At 34.5% G+C, this 15814-nt stretch overlaps 1 protein-coding gene across 1 annotated transcript; it reads right to left on the bottom strand.

The window, feature by feature from the left end:
- Nucleotides 1–613: 613 nt before the first annotated feature.
- On the bottom strand, nucleotides 614–10095 carry LOC111051205 (TRMT1-like protein). The gene is made up of 6 exons (XM_022337660.2): nucleotides 9634–10095; nucleotides 6250–6519; nucleotides 4003–4215; nucleotides 3016–3203; nucleotides 2356–2545; nucleotides 614–1046 (listed from the first exon to the last, which is right to left on the bottom strand). The coding sequence occupies exons 1-6, from the start codon at nucleotides 9765–9767 to the stop codon at nucleotides 686–688; spliced, it is 1356 nt and encodes a 451-aa protein (XP_022193352.2). The 5' UTR covers nucleotides 9768–10095; the 3' UTR covers nucleotides 614–685.
- Nucleotides 10096–15814: the final 5719 nt, after the last annotated feature.

Genomic DNA, 15814 nt, shown 5'->3' with positions numbered 1-15814 from the left:
TGAAAACTTTACCTACTGAAATCTTGAAGAATTTAAAATAGGCCTATAACCATCCACAGTAAATTAAAAATCTATATGCAAAATTTAATCAGTTGAGTAGTTCAGACGTGATGATGCGCCATTCGTGTATTTCCTATCCTGTACGTATTTAAGACAACTCTTTCCTTTATTAAATTATTTATAGATGATCTAATCCTGAACATTCAAACTACTCGGTTTCAGTGTTACTTCTTAATTACCAACCATCTCCGTCAAAAAATATCTTGGATAAGAAATAGCAAAGTAATTAGACATAATATTTACTCCAACACTCATGCCTTTTGAAAATTTACAGTGGCGCTGCAATATTGATTATTAGCAATTGACTTCGTGTAATGACCAAGCTATAGCTTAGCGAGGAAATGTATTTAAAAGGTTTCAAAAAGAGAACTAATCCAATAATTATTATCTATCTCACAAAGTTATTAGATATTTGTATCATAGTTCACTTATTAATGCATTAAGGCTGAATAGTCACACTACTGAAAAACAGAATATACACTGGTTTATTCTGATAAACGAAATAAGCAGAATATACTAATACTTCGAAGGGTAAAAATAAATAAACACAAAATAACTGTCAAAAATTAGAAAAACTTTTATAAGATAAAGCAACACAATTCATTATAAAAATTACACACTAATTTCAACAATTTTCAATTACTTTAACTATTTGTTCCTTGATGGCATTAGTACGCACTGATTCCTTGCAAAAATGAGTTCTACTTGCCTTGAAGCCAGCATTTCTTAATGCGAGAACTATTTTCTTCATATTTTTCAAATTCAATGAACTATGTGCTGACAGCCTGACCAGATTATAGTAGAATGGCGGTGTGACATCGCCTTCACTTTCAGTTTCACTTTTATTTGAGGGACCATTTTCACCACACAACACTGCTCTATCACCCCCACTATTGCTTTTCTTCATTTTCGTCGGTGGTTCGTCTTCGGTATTGGAATTTTCTTCTATTTTTGCAGAAGGTTTTGATGTAGGTGCTTCAATGAACCTAAAATTACCAAAAATAATCACTTTTTCTAACAAAATAATGTAAAGTATTATTACATTGAAAATGTTGCACTTTATCTTTCACTTGATGAATTTATAATGTAGAATCTAGCCTTTGTCACAATGTTTTTAACGTACTGTATATTATTTATTCTAGTGCCGTTCGACGTTTTATAAATACAAAATTGGAAAAATTTTAATTGGCTGTTTGTCAATAATTACACATTAATGAGTATTATCACATGTAGTATCTAGCTCATCGAACGACTTGTATCAAGCTCCAAAACTAGACAGGGACCACTTATGAATGATACTACATAATTATGACAGTGTAATGGGGCCCTAATATAATACTAATACATTAAACAAAATTGTTAGTTTCTAAAATATTTTAGAAAACATTTTATCGAGTGATTGATCATGATTGAATGATAATAACACCATACAATACTCCATAAATCAGCTGAAATTATGCCGAAGTTTGGAATCTCAAAAAGGAGAATGTTAAGCGGGGTTCATACCAGTGCAATATTTCCCAGGCGTGAAATTGCCGAGGAAATATCGACAAGATAAATCGCACGTGGGTTCGTACAGCAAGCGATAAATCGACACGGTAGGAATGTAGGTAGAGGGGACCGATGAGCCATAATTTCTGAATCCTGAACAGATTTGTGACTTCTGTCACAAGTATGATGAGTTCAAGTCAGCATTCGTTGAATGAGGAGCATGTATGTTATTTAAAGAGAATGCTGTCAGTTTATGATGAACTTAGAAGTAATCATAAGCAATATTTACTAGGATCGACAGCAAGCAGCACGATTTATCATGTTCTGAGAAACTGCAAATTGCGCCGGTGGGAATCATTTTCATCGCCTCCCTTTTCATTTCAAGTATTTTCCTAGGCGTATCGCGTGGGTGATATTGTCTGGGAAATATCATCCGGTGTGAGCCACGCCAAACAGTTTATAAGTTAAATGCATAATTAACAACCTTATATGATGTAACAGAAATATTCATTGAATTATTCCTTTGCACATTAATATTCAGTTATTGTTTAATATTTCTTAATTAATATTCAATGATTTCAAGAACAGTTAGTTCTCTTATCAAATTTATTGACAGAGCAAAATTTCTTGCAAATGACATTTGCAAGGGTCTGTTGAAAAGACAATAAATTTCTCACAGATGAATTTACAAAAAAAGAGCATTAGTCAGTTGTCATTATGAATGAAAGTCGCATTATAAACACTTTTCTATAGTATATTGTGAATGGGATGGAAAGAGATAATATACTACCGTACGGTACTTACATAGATTCCTCCAACAGCGTAAGAAGAAACTCAATCACAGCTTTGTTGCTACTAAACGCTTCACTCTTGATCATCATTTTTATAAGAGACGCTTTGAATATTTCACCACTCCATACTGGTCCCAAAACTACGGCAAGATTGCTGTTATGCTTCGATGAGCAATCGCAACTTAGTAATGTTCTTGGATCGCCTAAAAAAAGACCATAGTTCATAACAAAGTTGAATGGTAATTAATTTAGAACGTTCAATAATGATAGGAATATGATGTAATCAAGTAAAAAAAGGAAATTCGTATGGCTTGTTGTGAGTCACTTACGGGAAAGTTCCACTTTGCCTGAATATATCATTTTTTAAGCCGTGAATGGGCCTCCAAAACTGAATGATGATATAAAAATTGGAATCGTTAACTTTATTGTGAAAACAATATCAAGAAGGATACATCGATGATAAAGATTATCGATAAACAATTACCAGAATGATGGGAGGTAGCAGAAGAGAAGAAAATGTGGGACAAATATGATAGAAACTAAAACAGAACTTGAGCGTTCTGGATACAATAAGAAGACGAGTGCTGGAGAAGCACATAAGATCACAGAATTGAATCGTAAGGCAAACCAGTGATATTTAAAAAAGTTGAAGTAGTTAATTAATATTGCTTACCAAATTCGTTTGTTGAGGGATAAAAAGCTCTTTCTTCGCACATGTTACAATGCGCCAATTTGCATATCTTTCTCAGCGAGTTGTCTGCATTTTGAGCCCCTTTAATTGCTTTCACAATTATCAGGAAGGTATTTTTGAAGAATCCACACAACTGGACATCGATTCCTTTACGATATTTCGAAGCTGATCTGCAGAAAAAAAATTACCAAGTAAAATCACAGACAAGTGAGTAGAAATAGAATATTATTAATGACGGGTTTCGCTTCCTTTAATGATCAAAATCTTCTGCTAGCTTGTGTATCACATCACTTAAGAACAGAGCATTCACATTAAGTAATGAAGAATACCTAGATAACAGAGATGTGCGATCAAGATGGTGTGAAATTTGGGTACAGTATTTTCAATTTATATTGTAGCCTTATTCTGTTGGCACGTTAAATCTCAACTAGACCAATAAAACAGTACAAAACTTGACCAATAAAACAGTAAAACAATGCAAATTACGTAATTATTTACCAACCTTATATATAAACACAGTTTCAAAATAACAGACGTACACTTCAGAAAAATCATATTAACAAATATTTTAAAGTTTGGACTATTAATGACATAAAACCATTACCAATGAGGTAAGTCGGCAAAGTCTAGTGGTCTATCATCGCTACACTGGTTATTGGTTCAATTCCCAATCCGTCTCGCATTTTTTGTATTATTACCCAACTCATCATCCACGAATACGTCATAAATCAAATCATTCATATGATTTGTGTATTATTAGACGTTTGGAATTTCTTGCCGCTTAATTGTCTTATTATCCACTCGCAACTAATTTGGACTTTGTCACATCATTGTATGTGCTCCTCCTAAACATATACGATGTATCACGGTGTGTTGTATATAAAGGAGTAACTTGTGTGTGTATAAAATCTGCAGAAAAAAAACTGAACTGTTAATACTTTTCTACTAAAACACAACCAACTTACCAACCTCGCCATTGCTGCTATAACGAGTCTAACGCCTAGCTCGTTGATATAAGATGTACGTCCAATAAGACCATGGTAATTTCGCAATGCTCCATCTGGATTCAGAGTTTGCAGCGACGGATCGTCTTTTGTGGTGATTGCAACAATGCCATCTCTGGGCACATTCTTGAACACTGCATCAAAGTAATGAGAAGCAGACGTGTGGCAGTCCAAGTACCTGCAGTTAAATTAAGAAATTTATTATAAAATTAACTGAAATTAACATCAAAGTGAATTAACTGTAACTGCAAATCAACACTCTTAAGATGCATTCATAATTTTTTTTTAAATATAAATTGCTTGAATGTTAAATATTTGCACTGATAGTACAGAGTAGCGCATAAAACAGAGAAATGTCATTTTTACGAATAGAACCAGAGTACATTTCTTATAGAAAAAGAGATTGCATGTATTAATCGTGTGATTCATATTCCTATAATCAAAATGCCCAGCCTGTTAAGGGAATTCTGGAGTGAGACATGAGAGTGTTGCAAATCTTGTTGAATAAGAGTGATCAAGTTTTAAAGTTTTTCCTTAGTTATTTGGTTGTTGCAGGACTTGTACGGTGCACCTTGCCTCTAAGATATCCCCACAGAGATACGTTCTTAATTATGCATGATTTGAAGTGAATCAGAAATTATTCAAAACTTTTCAATAACTGTAAAAATACTGTTTCAGCTTCAGTATTACAGGGTTGGGCAGGAAACTCAAAATTTATTTTTTTAGTGTGTACCTTGGATGTTGCCATTATAAAAATTAAAGGGTAAAAGATTAAAACATTGATTATGTACGAAAAATAACATCTGTTGAATGCTATCCATTTTTGTCCATACACTCCTGGAGACGTTGTGAGAAGTTGTCCATAGTCCTCTGAAGCATTGCACGTGGTACCGCTCCAATTTCTTGTATTATTGTTTCACTCAGGGCTTCAAGGGTTCGTGGTTTATGTATACACGTGCTTTTAGGTAGCCCAATAAAAAATAGTCACAAGGTGATAGGTCCGGAGACCGAGAAGGCTACTCCACTCATCCATGCAACGAAATGAAGCGTCCAGGGAAGGTATGTCGTAGAAATTCCATAGCTGCTCTCGATGTATGGCATGTTGCCCCATATTGTTGAAACCATACAGTATTGACGTTGATACGTCGTCTTCTCAATTGTGGCAGAAAAAATTAATGCAGCATCATTAGGTAACGATCCATATTAACAGTGACGGTTTGACCGTTTTCTTGAAAGAAATAAGGGCCAATAATTAGTTTGTTGGGGCTACCTAAAAGCACGTGTATACATAAACAAACCACAAACCCTTGAAGCCTTGGGTAAAACAATAACACAATAAATTCGAGCGGTACCACGTGCAATGCTTCAGAGGAGTACAGACAATTTCTCACAACGTCTACAGGAGTGTATGGACAAAACTGGACAACATTTAACAGATGTTATTTTACATACATAATCAATGTTTTAATTTTTCCCAAGGTTATTTTTCATCCAAGGTACACCCTAAAAAATAAAAATTGAGTTTCATTTAAAAATAAGTGAGTAACTGCTATTTCAAATCATTCATACCTCCCTGTCCAACCCTGGATAATTTATTGTCCATGATGAGAATGTGATTATTCGGAACTCAGAACTGTTTGGCTTATTAGAAACCAAAGAAGCTGAATTGATACAGATTTTATTGGAGCAAGAGCTTCTTTTAATTATAACAAAAACAGAGAAGCTAACATTTGAGTTGTTAAACTCTTAATCAACATATGAGTAGAGTTAGGGCAGTTGCAATGAAATGCCATAGAAGGACGGCTGGAAGAGCATTGAGAGTTAGGATAAGAAACGAACGGATCAGGGAGGAAATTGGAATGAAAGATATAAGATATAAGGAAAATTGGAAAGGATAATTGGAATGAAAGATATAAAGTTATAGATAAGAAACAATAAGGATGATTGGGGTTATCTACAGAGGATGGATGATGAAAGAAAAGTAAAACAATATGCAAACATGAGAGCGTCTCATGCACTCATATGATGAGCATATAAGAAGATTGGGAGAGGAGAGAGGAAAGAAAGTAGGGAAAATGCGCAGGCTGGCTGTGGATCGGGACAACTGGAGGCAGTGGTCTGAGGCTACCCCGACGCGGTGAGGCATAACGGGGCAAACATAAAAAAGAAGAAGAAACTCTAAATTTAAAATCAATTGCCGATATCTACTTACACAAAATTGAAATCTTCATTGTACATCAGTGCACATGGATCTTCATTAGTTATCTTGTCGAGCACGATGTCATTTTTTATTGCATTCTGGTTGATCACTTCCAAAGACGTCGTATTTGTAGCATTCACAGTGACATGTATGCCAGCCACGTATTTTTTCCATATTAGACTAGCTGCTCCAATGCTACCTATAGCTTCCAAGCACTTGACAGGCTTCAGCACGGAATCTCCACTTTTCACATATTCAAATAACGTGTTTGCTATGAGTAACCTGCAAAATGAAGAGTATAAATTATATAGAAAAAGGAAACCAATTGACATCAACATAATCATTATGCTGTATCATCTTTATTGTATTTAAAACCTCAGCAATAAATAATCATTATTATTCCTACGATGTTAGGCCTGTAACTACCTTCAGCAATGAATTGCTTTTAAGAAATTGGGCCAGTTTTTAAGACCATGAAATAATTTAACTTAAACATCAATATTTATCACCTGATGGTAAGTTTTACAAAGTCACTTGATATAAGTTATTAGAATCAAATTATTATTGTTGTTTATACACACTTGCAACCAATTATTATAACAAACAGAATATTCTATATCATGACCACATTATTAAATAGGCTTATTCATATCAATCCAGAATAGACAATCAATAGTCAAAGAAAATTTAAAAAAAATCAAATTCATCTTTTTTATCCATGACCAACTGGATATATGGCTTCAGTGTAGGGTAAAGAATCATAGGACGTGTTAGTGAATAGTGAACGAAGGTTGACACGAAGCCTCACTGAGGTGATCACTCTCTATCTTCTCAAGGCTATCTTCTGAAGCATGAACTCACTGTTGCGGCCCGCTCTTCATGTTCCAAAGCAGAAAACTACCAAGGATGGGAATCGAAGAGGCCAAAGTACACGATTACCAGGTCTTTCCAGCCAAGAAGGGCTCTTAGTCTACGCAGCAAATAAATAACTCATACCAGCTTGTACTGTACAAACTTCATCAATGTGGCAATGACAAATCCCATGAGTTTAACCTCCGTTGGATGAGCAGAGTCAGCAAGGCTACAAAGTGTCCACAGACCAGTTACTGGGACTTCACTTCACTCATTCAAGCAGTATATTTATTGCCAACAATTTGAGGTTGTATAACTTCAAAGTTTTTGGATTTGAATACTATCAAGTTATCAAAAAAATCAACTTGGGCGCTCATGTCTCAATAATTAATAATATTTTTTATAAATTCTGTTTATTTTTTGATTTGATAGCATAAAAAATGTCAATAACAAAAATTTCCCAAAACCTGTCCCTCAGCCTGAAGCCCCTATTAAATTAGGATACCATACTGGGTTACTAGTCAGACACCATTTATATCCAAGTGTTTAATTGGTAACACCAGTGAGACACTAGGAATGAGGAAGAACGCTGCCTCACCCACAAAACAGTCAAATAAACACAATAATAAATAATGCCACGTAGCTGCTAGTTTGGACATTTTGTGTCTCACTGATGATTCAGCCTGGGGTCCTAATGTACTAGGGGATTTAGATATGACAATGTGGTCGAGCAGTAAGAGTGGTTGCTAACTCCGCCACCGCGCATTGTTGTTTCAGCCAGTTGGCAGCCTTATTTTGTATGTCTAGCTCTGCGACGGCTGCCCTGTTTTTAAAATAATTACTGGTGATAGATAGACAGAATTTCCTTTATTTAAAACACTCAAAAATATTACTAGTGTTGTGGGCGAAGTTGAGGCAAAAAGAGCCCCCTCTTCAATTAACCCAAGAGACAGAGAGAACCACCGACTGTCTGGTCTGGTTGCCCAAGTTATTCAAAATAATTTTGACCAGATTTTGGCGACTAACTGGTGTCTCACTCGGATTACAGCCCGGCCACTAATTCTGATGTTTCACAGGTGTTGGAAGTTCCTTTACATTCGTCCTCCAATGGTTGCCCTCTTGCGACCCACTGGTTTCTTGATTCTTGATGTAATACTTTCTAGAACCATTGGTATGATTGTTTATTATGAATTGGTACTTAATTAACTATTTAAAAACTGGTCTATTATAACTTATTAGAATAACCCTGATAATAAATGGTCATTCTAATACTTACCGATTGTCGGCCAACACTATCGTCACTCAGAATTGACCTCTGATTGGCTGAGAATCAGTTGACAGTGAGAAGTAGCCAATCGGAGAACATTCAGGGAGTCGAGACAATATGGGCCAAGCCACATGAAGCGTTTTTACACTGGTCTGCCGCCACTAAGGCAACATTCGGTCACCAGTGGGTCATCAGAAAGCAAGCTTTGATGGCCAAGTGGAAAACACGAGAGTAGGCTGTCGGGCTTGCAACCCAAGTTGTTTGGATATTGTGTTTGACTACTGTTACATTGTATTTTATTTATAATGTATTTTGTATATGACCTGGCTCATGTAATGATGTACTCTGGCTCAAATAAATATCATTGAATCTTTATAATGAATTTTGTATATGACCTGGCTTATGTACTGATATACTCTGGCTCAAATAAAGATCATTGAATCATTGAGACACCAGCCTGTTCGCTAAAATCTCATTGCTGAGACCAGTGGTTGAATGGGGTTGATAGAATTATTGGCTAACTCGGAATTCGCTGACTTGCCATATGAATCAATACCATATGATCAGAGCAGTTTTGATTCATACGGCAGTTTAACATGGAGTCAGCAAATTCCAAGTTAGCCAATTACTTTTGGTCACCGCTCTTGGCAACCAGTGGGTCACCAAGTCTCCAAGTAAGTCGGGGGGCATTAGGTCTTAATATGCTCATTTCACCATATGGTGAAATATCCGGCAGCCGACAACCAGATTATGGAGACCCTGCTGAGTGATACTTGGGGCGTAAGCCACTACCTCCGTCAACAAAGCCATAGTGCATGTCAGGTGGTTGATGGTAGCGTCAGCAGAGGTAGGGCTTCTACACCAATAAAAACACTAGCTGATAAAGATCAGCTGAAATCAACAAATTGTTATTGGTTTAGGAGCCCTACGGTACCTGTGCTGACGTGACCAGATAATGCACTATGGCTTTGTTTACGGAGGTAGTGGGTGAACCCGGCAGCCTATTCTGGTGTCTCACTAGTTCCAGACTGCTTCAACGTCGGGCGCCAATGGTTGCTCTCTGACGATCCAATGGCGGATGATACTAGTGGCTGAATGTAATGAAAGCCTCAATGTTGGACGTCAATCGGTACCCACGTTTGAAAATGGCCATTCCCATTGAGCATAATGTAAATAAGTAAAAAAAGAAAATTTGTTAAAATTAAATAGTTTCCATAAACCTTAGCAAAAAGCCCAACAATACATTTACCAACAATTACATAAGAAAAGTAGCCCACCTTGCAAGAGTAAGATTCTTATCGTAGAAAAGTTCAGCTTTGCGAGGAGAGTTGACACTTAAGGAAACGCAAAGTTTTACACCTGCTTCTTGAACTTCATCAAAAAATTTTGAATTGAAAGCCGTTTTTGCCATTTCAGAATAATATACAATGGATTAGTAGTTCAGGTTTAATAGGCTATGAGTAACTCACACATAACCATAGAGATACCTCAAATGGAATAAAAAACACAACAACTTAGTCCACTAATATTCAACATTTAAAAATCTTGTTCATCCAATATTACACTTGCAATATTAAGTATGGCATTCAGAGCTTTTGGATATTATCAGTAAAAAAATTATCACACAACCCAAACCCAATCAAAACTACAAACCCGGTAACACAGTAAACACGCCACATACCACGCGAGCCAGCCGACATTACCAATAGATCATCGCAACTTAACATACCGAGTACTAGTCGGCAACGGTCACCGACGTCACCGTTACCTAAGAATACTTTGAAACGGTAACATAACCTATAGTGAGACCCACGTTTTAATGGCATTGGAGAAAGATAGGATAACAACGTTGCTAAACATCTGTCTCAAGGAGGAACGTCCTTGCTCTGTGTTGTCAATGCCTTCTAAAGTTGGTAGCTGATACAGGTTAATTGATGTAATATTAAGTTACTGTTCATTCTTGTTTAAAATAATCAATTATATTTTTTTAAGCAAGAAATTATATTTTTCAATTAACTTATTACATAATGAATTTATATAATTAAGATGAAATGTTTTGTTGATTATCTAGTAGTTCTGTGAACAGTAGACCTCACGCAGTTTTCTCATCCACAAATATCTGATGTCACCTGTTCTAGTTGATTCACAATTCACAGTTGAATCATAATTTACACTTAAAAACTGTTATTTGTTTTCTCCTAGATCAAAAACTCACTTAAGTTAATGAACTCAGTTCACGTTTGAATTTGTATCCCATTTGATGATTTATCCAGTTTCGTGATAATCTTTCCATCTGATATAAATATTTCTCAACTATTCTTAAATTATTTTTCTTCAATTAAGAATATTATAATTTCTTCGGCATTATTCAGTTCATTTAATCATTTTTACTTTCCTTGCCCTATTACCATAGGTAAGGAAAATATTGCTTTCCGAAAAAAATTAAGGTACCCCGATTTCTATATGTTTTAAGGTCTCCCGAGTCCAAAAAAGTGGTTTTTGGGTATTGGTCCGTATGTGTGTGTGTGAGTGTGTGTATGTACACGATATCTCGTCTCCCAATCAACGAAATGACTTGAAATTTGTAACTTGAGGTCCTTACACTATAATTATCCGACACAAACAATTTCAATAAAATGCAATTCAAGATGGCGGCTAAAATGACAAAAATGTTTTCGTGACAGGGTTTTTCCCGAAAAAGGTTCCAACGATTTTGATTAAATTTATACCCATAATAGTAGTTAATAAGCTCTATCAACTGCCACAAGTCCTATACCTGTGAAAATTTCAGGAGCTTCACCCCATCTATGCAAAGTTTGATTTTAGATTCCCAATTATCAGTTTTCAGATATATAATTTTGAAAAAAAATTGAGTGGTAAAGATTGAGCATGAAAATCACTGCAATCAATGTTCAGTAACATTTTCACCTAAAAATGGAAATAAGCTCGAAATTCGAGAAAATGTGATTATTCAATTGCAAACTGTTGGCAACTGTTGATTCTATTAAATCATTCACTATGAAGAGATAGCAGACTTTGTGTGTCTCCAGCGTTATAGTCCTGTCACCAGCTGGCTCAGATCTTAGAATAGTAGACTTGAAATGCGCGTGAACACTAGCGTCAGGTGATCAATTTTCATAACGGCAATGTGTGTGAGTGCGCAACACCAGATTTTTTATTTTAATTTCAATCACCTATTAAATTTGTCTTTCAAATGTGAAAATATTGATACTGATGGGTAAGCATAAAAAAAATTGAAACCCTACCTTTTTGGCCGAGCAAAGTGAGGTCTAAGATTCAAGTCGAGGGTTTGGCATTTCTCTTGATGTTTAAATGTTCATATGTTGCGCATTTATGGCGAAACACAGTAATAGATTTTCATGAAATTTGACAGGTATGTTCCTTTTTAAAATGTGCATCGACGTATATAAAAGGTTCTTTGAAATTTTGCATTTCAAAGATAATATAAAAGGAAAAAGGAGCCTCCTCCATACGCCAATATTAGAGTAAAAGTCAGACTATAGAATTATTCATCATGAATCAGCTGTCGAGTGGATTATAAATCGCATGCATTGATGCATGCAATTCAATATCTCAATGTAACTTGGTAAAAAATCAGCAGCTGTGTAGACTATAAATTGCATGCCTCATTGAATGCAATTTTTATGCACTATAAATAATAGGATGCAAAGAACTTATAACAGCTTGTCTGGGCGCCTAGATGTCTTCTGGTTTTCTCGCTCTAAATTCCGGAAAGTGTTATAAATGATAATTAAATCTTGTGTAAACATGATCTGATCAAATAAATAGTTGGTGTATCAGTGTGGATGTGCATAATTATGGTTTGGGATGTCGTTCAGTTATAAATGTTATTATTCTATTGATAAAATTTTTGTTCATAATCACAGAAAACGGGGGGCCGCGGAATTGGAAATATCTGGAACTCAAAATATCAATGTTAAAATGTCCTATGCTTGAAAACTGTTGTTGGGTGGAACTCCGAATATTTGTCAGACAGCGGAATTGGAAATATCCGGAACTCGAAATATGTTGCTAGGCGGAATTGGGAGTATCTGGATCTGGAACTCAAATTATTTGTTTGTCAGATGGCGGAATTGGAAATATCTGGAACTCAAAATATCAGCGCCAAAGTGGGAGTACTGGTAATGGGTTTGTGATTGAGAAATGGTTCAAGTCTGACTTATTTTCTGGAATGATATGGACTAATTAGCCCACTTAGGGTTATTCATAGCTCATTATATATTAATTTTGGATGGAAATTTTGGACTTGAACCTTAAACATTAGAAACAACTTGGCTGATCTTTTTGGACTTGTTTCTCATTATCAAAATTTGGGAATAGAATACTTTTGGACCTGGTCTGTCGTTCTTTTTCAATTATATTCATATATGATTTGCGATTGCACCAAAAATAAAAATGGAAGTAATATAATATTTTCCAGATAATATAATATTTTCTAATAAAATATAATACGTACATATTTATTATTTCTTTAGAAAATTTAATAATATGTTATCAATATAATAGCATTACGTTTATAGGTTATGTTATGAATAATAATAATGTAAGTGTAAAGTACATACTACATTTTTTGCATTTTGCAACAGAAACAGCTTCTTATGGAGTATTATTTCACAGGCTACTATTTTTTCATGTAATGTATTAAAATGTAATTATAATTGCGATTGGGATAATGCAAAATATACTTTTTGGTTAGTGATATCTATTATATTGTGACAGAATTTTGTTTCTCAATGATTCTCATCGTGAGGTAAGTTTAATGTGGACTAAGTTACTAAAGTTGAAAATATTATTTTAAAATAGAAAATTTAATTTATTAATAATAGGCTAGTAACTTTTATTAATTTCTTTGTTCTATCATTAGAATACTTGAATAATATTAGAAGTATGGGTACTGAATAGGCTACATATATTTAGACCTTATTCCCTATTGTGAGATATTTATGAATTTCATCTTTTCTTTTAAAATACTGTAGTTAGGTTACTGCATCATTTATTCAATAAATTAAAAAAAAAGGATTGGCTAACATAAGTGATTTACATGTAGGCCTACTGCAGTCTGGCTACTTGTTGGAAAATCCATTTAGAGAAAGAATTCAAGATTAAGCTTAGAGTGGTTTAGCCAAATGTGGATTGTTTTATAAAATAAAGTTTTTCAGTGTTTTTTAAAAAGTTTTCCACTAACCAAATTATAAACTGAATGAAATTCAACCAGACTCACTGAAGCCCTAGAGCTGATTGGATTGGTTGTTTGAAGATAATTATACACGGTACTCAGACTAAAGTAATTTGTAACATCATAGAGAAACAATAGCATAAAAAACACATCATGGTGTTTAATTTAATGGTTTAGTATATCGGCCAAATTCCGAAGTAGGGGTAAAGTGAGAGTTCTGGAGAAAAGCTGGCTCAAACCTGCCCCAAAGCTGCCCCCAAATCTGCCCCAAAGCTGATTCTTGGTTCTAACCTTGCCCAACCCAATGTAATCTGAACTAACTTAACCTAGCCATACCCCTAATCTCACAATAAACCTCAAATGAAGATTTCCCACTTTTTTGGAAAAAAACTAGATCCAGCTTTTTTTTATTTCTTGAATAACTAGGAAACCGTTAATTTTACAAAAAATCTACAAGAGTAACTTTTTCCAGTAAATCTAATAATGAATCCATTGACACCCCATTTGTCAAGATTGAACAGAAAATAAGGATCTCATGGGAAAACTGGATCCAGCTTTTTTTTATTTCTTGAATAACTAAGAAACCGTTAATTTTACAAAAAATCTACAAGAGTAACTTTTTCCAGTAAATCTAATAACAAATCCATTGACACCCCATTTGTCAAGATTGAACAGAAAATAAGGATCTCATGGGAAAACTAGATCCAGCTTTTTTCAATTTCTTGAATAACTAAGAAACCATTAATTTTACAAAAAATTTACAAGAGTAACTTTTTCCAGTAAATCTAATAACAAATCCATTGACACCCCATTTGTCAAGATTGAACAGAAAATAAGGATCTCATGGGAAAACTAGATCCAGTTTTTTTATTTCTTGAATAACTAAGAAACCGTTAATTTTACAAAAAATCTACAAGAGTAACTTTTTCCAGTAAATCTAATAACAAATCCATTGACACCCCATTTGTCAAGATTGAACAGAAAATAAGGATCTCATGGAAAAACTAGATCCAGTTTTTTTATTTCTTGAATAACTAGGAACCGTTAATTTTACAAAAAATCTACAAGAGTAACTTTTTCCAGTAAATCTAATAACAAATCCATTGACACCCCATTTGTCAAGATTGAACAGAAAATAAGGATCTCATGGAAAAACTAGATCCAGTTTTTTTATTTCTTGAATAACTAAGAAACCGTTAATTTTACAAAAAATCTACAAGAGTAACTTTTTCCAGTAAATCTAATAACAAATCCATTGACACCCCATTTGTCAAGATTGAACAGAAAATAAGGATCTCATGGGAAAACTAGATCCAGTTTTTTTATTTCTTGAATAACTAGGAACCGTTAATTTTACAAAAAATCTACAAGAGTAACTTTTTCCAGTAAATCTAATAACAAATCCATTGACACCCCATTTGTCAAGATTGAACAGAAAATAAGGATCTCATGGAAAAACTAGATCCAGTTTTTTTATTTCTTGAATAACTAAGAAACCGTTAATTTTACAAAAAATCTACAAGAGTAACTTTTTCCAGTAAATCTAATAACAAATCCATTGACACCCCATTTGTCAAGATTGAACAGAAAATAAGGATCTCATGGGAAAACTAGATCCAGTTTTTTTATTTCTTGAATAACTAGGAAACCGTTAATTTTACAAAAAAATTACAAGAATAACTTTTCCCAGTAAATCTAATAACGAATCCATTGACACCTCATTTGTCAAGATTGAACAAAAAATAAGGATAATTTCACTCTTTGCTGTAGGCTAGACATTTTTGTGTTGAGACAGAAAGTTGTTTGGCCTCCACAACAGTTTCTTCGGTTAGAGTAAAGTGAAAGTGGCTCAAACAGCTTTCAGTTTCTCCGGTGTGAGTGAAGTAAACAGCTTCCAGTTCCAGACTATAAAAGCTGATTTCTAGTCTGGAGTTATACACTCTGTATTCAAGGAAGCAGTTGGAGGTGTAGCCTACTTATACAGAAAACATCTGTGCATATTCTTCTACCTTCCAAGTTGGAAAACATGGAGGTGAGTGTTATCTATTATAATTTCTTGAGTTTATATTCTATTCTAATGTGGTAGTAATTTTTATGAGTGTAGCAGTCCCCCTTCTTACTCACTCTCTCTGTTTCTTCCCTATCTCTACTGTGATTGGCATAAATCAAACTCAAATTTACATGTACTGTACAAGATTCATTTCAAAGTTTATTGTTTCTGTCACAGAAGGTAGGATGAG

The sequence above is a fragment of the Nilaparvata lugens genome, chromosome 7 (genome assembly GCF_014356525.2).
Source record: "Nilaparvata lugens isolate BPH chromosome 7, ASM1435652v1, whole genome shotgun sequence".
In the NCBI taxonomy this organism is placed as follows: Eukaryota; Metazoa; Arthropoda; class Insecta; order Hemiptera; family Delphacidae; genus Nilaparvata; species Nilaparvata lugens.
The sequence above is the reverse complement of the archived record's forward strand: the minus strand, read 5'-3'. Positions and strand labels throughout refer to the sequence as shown.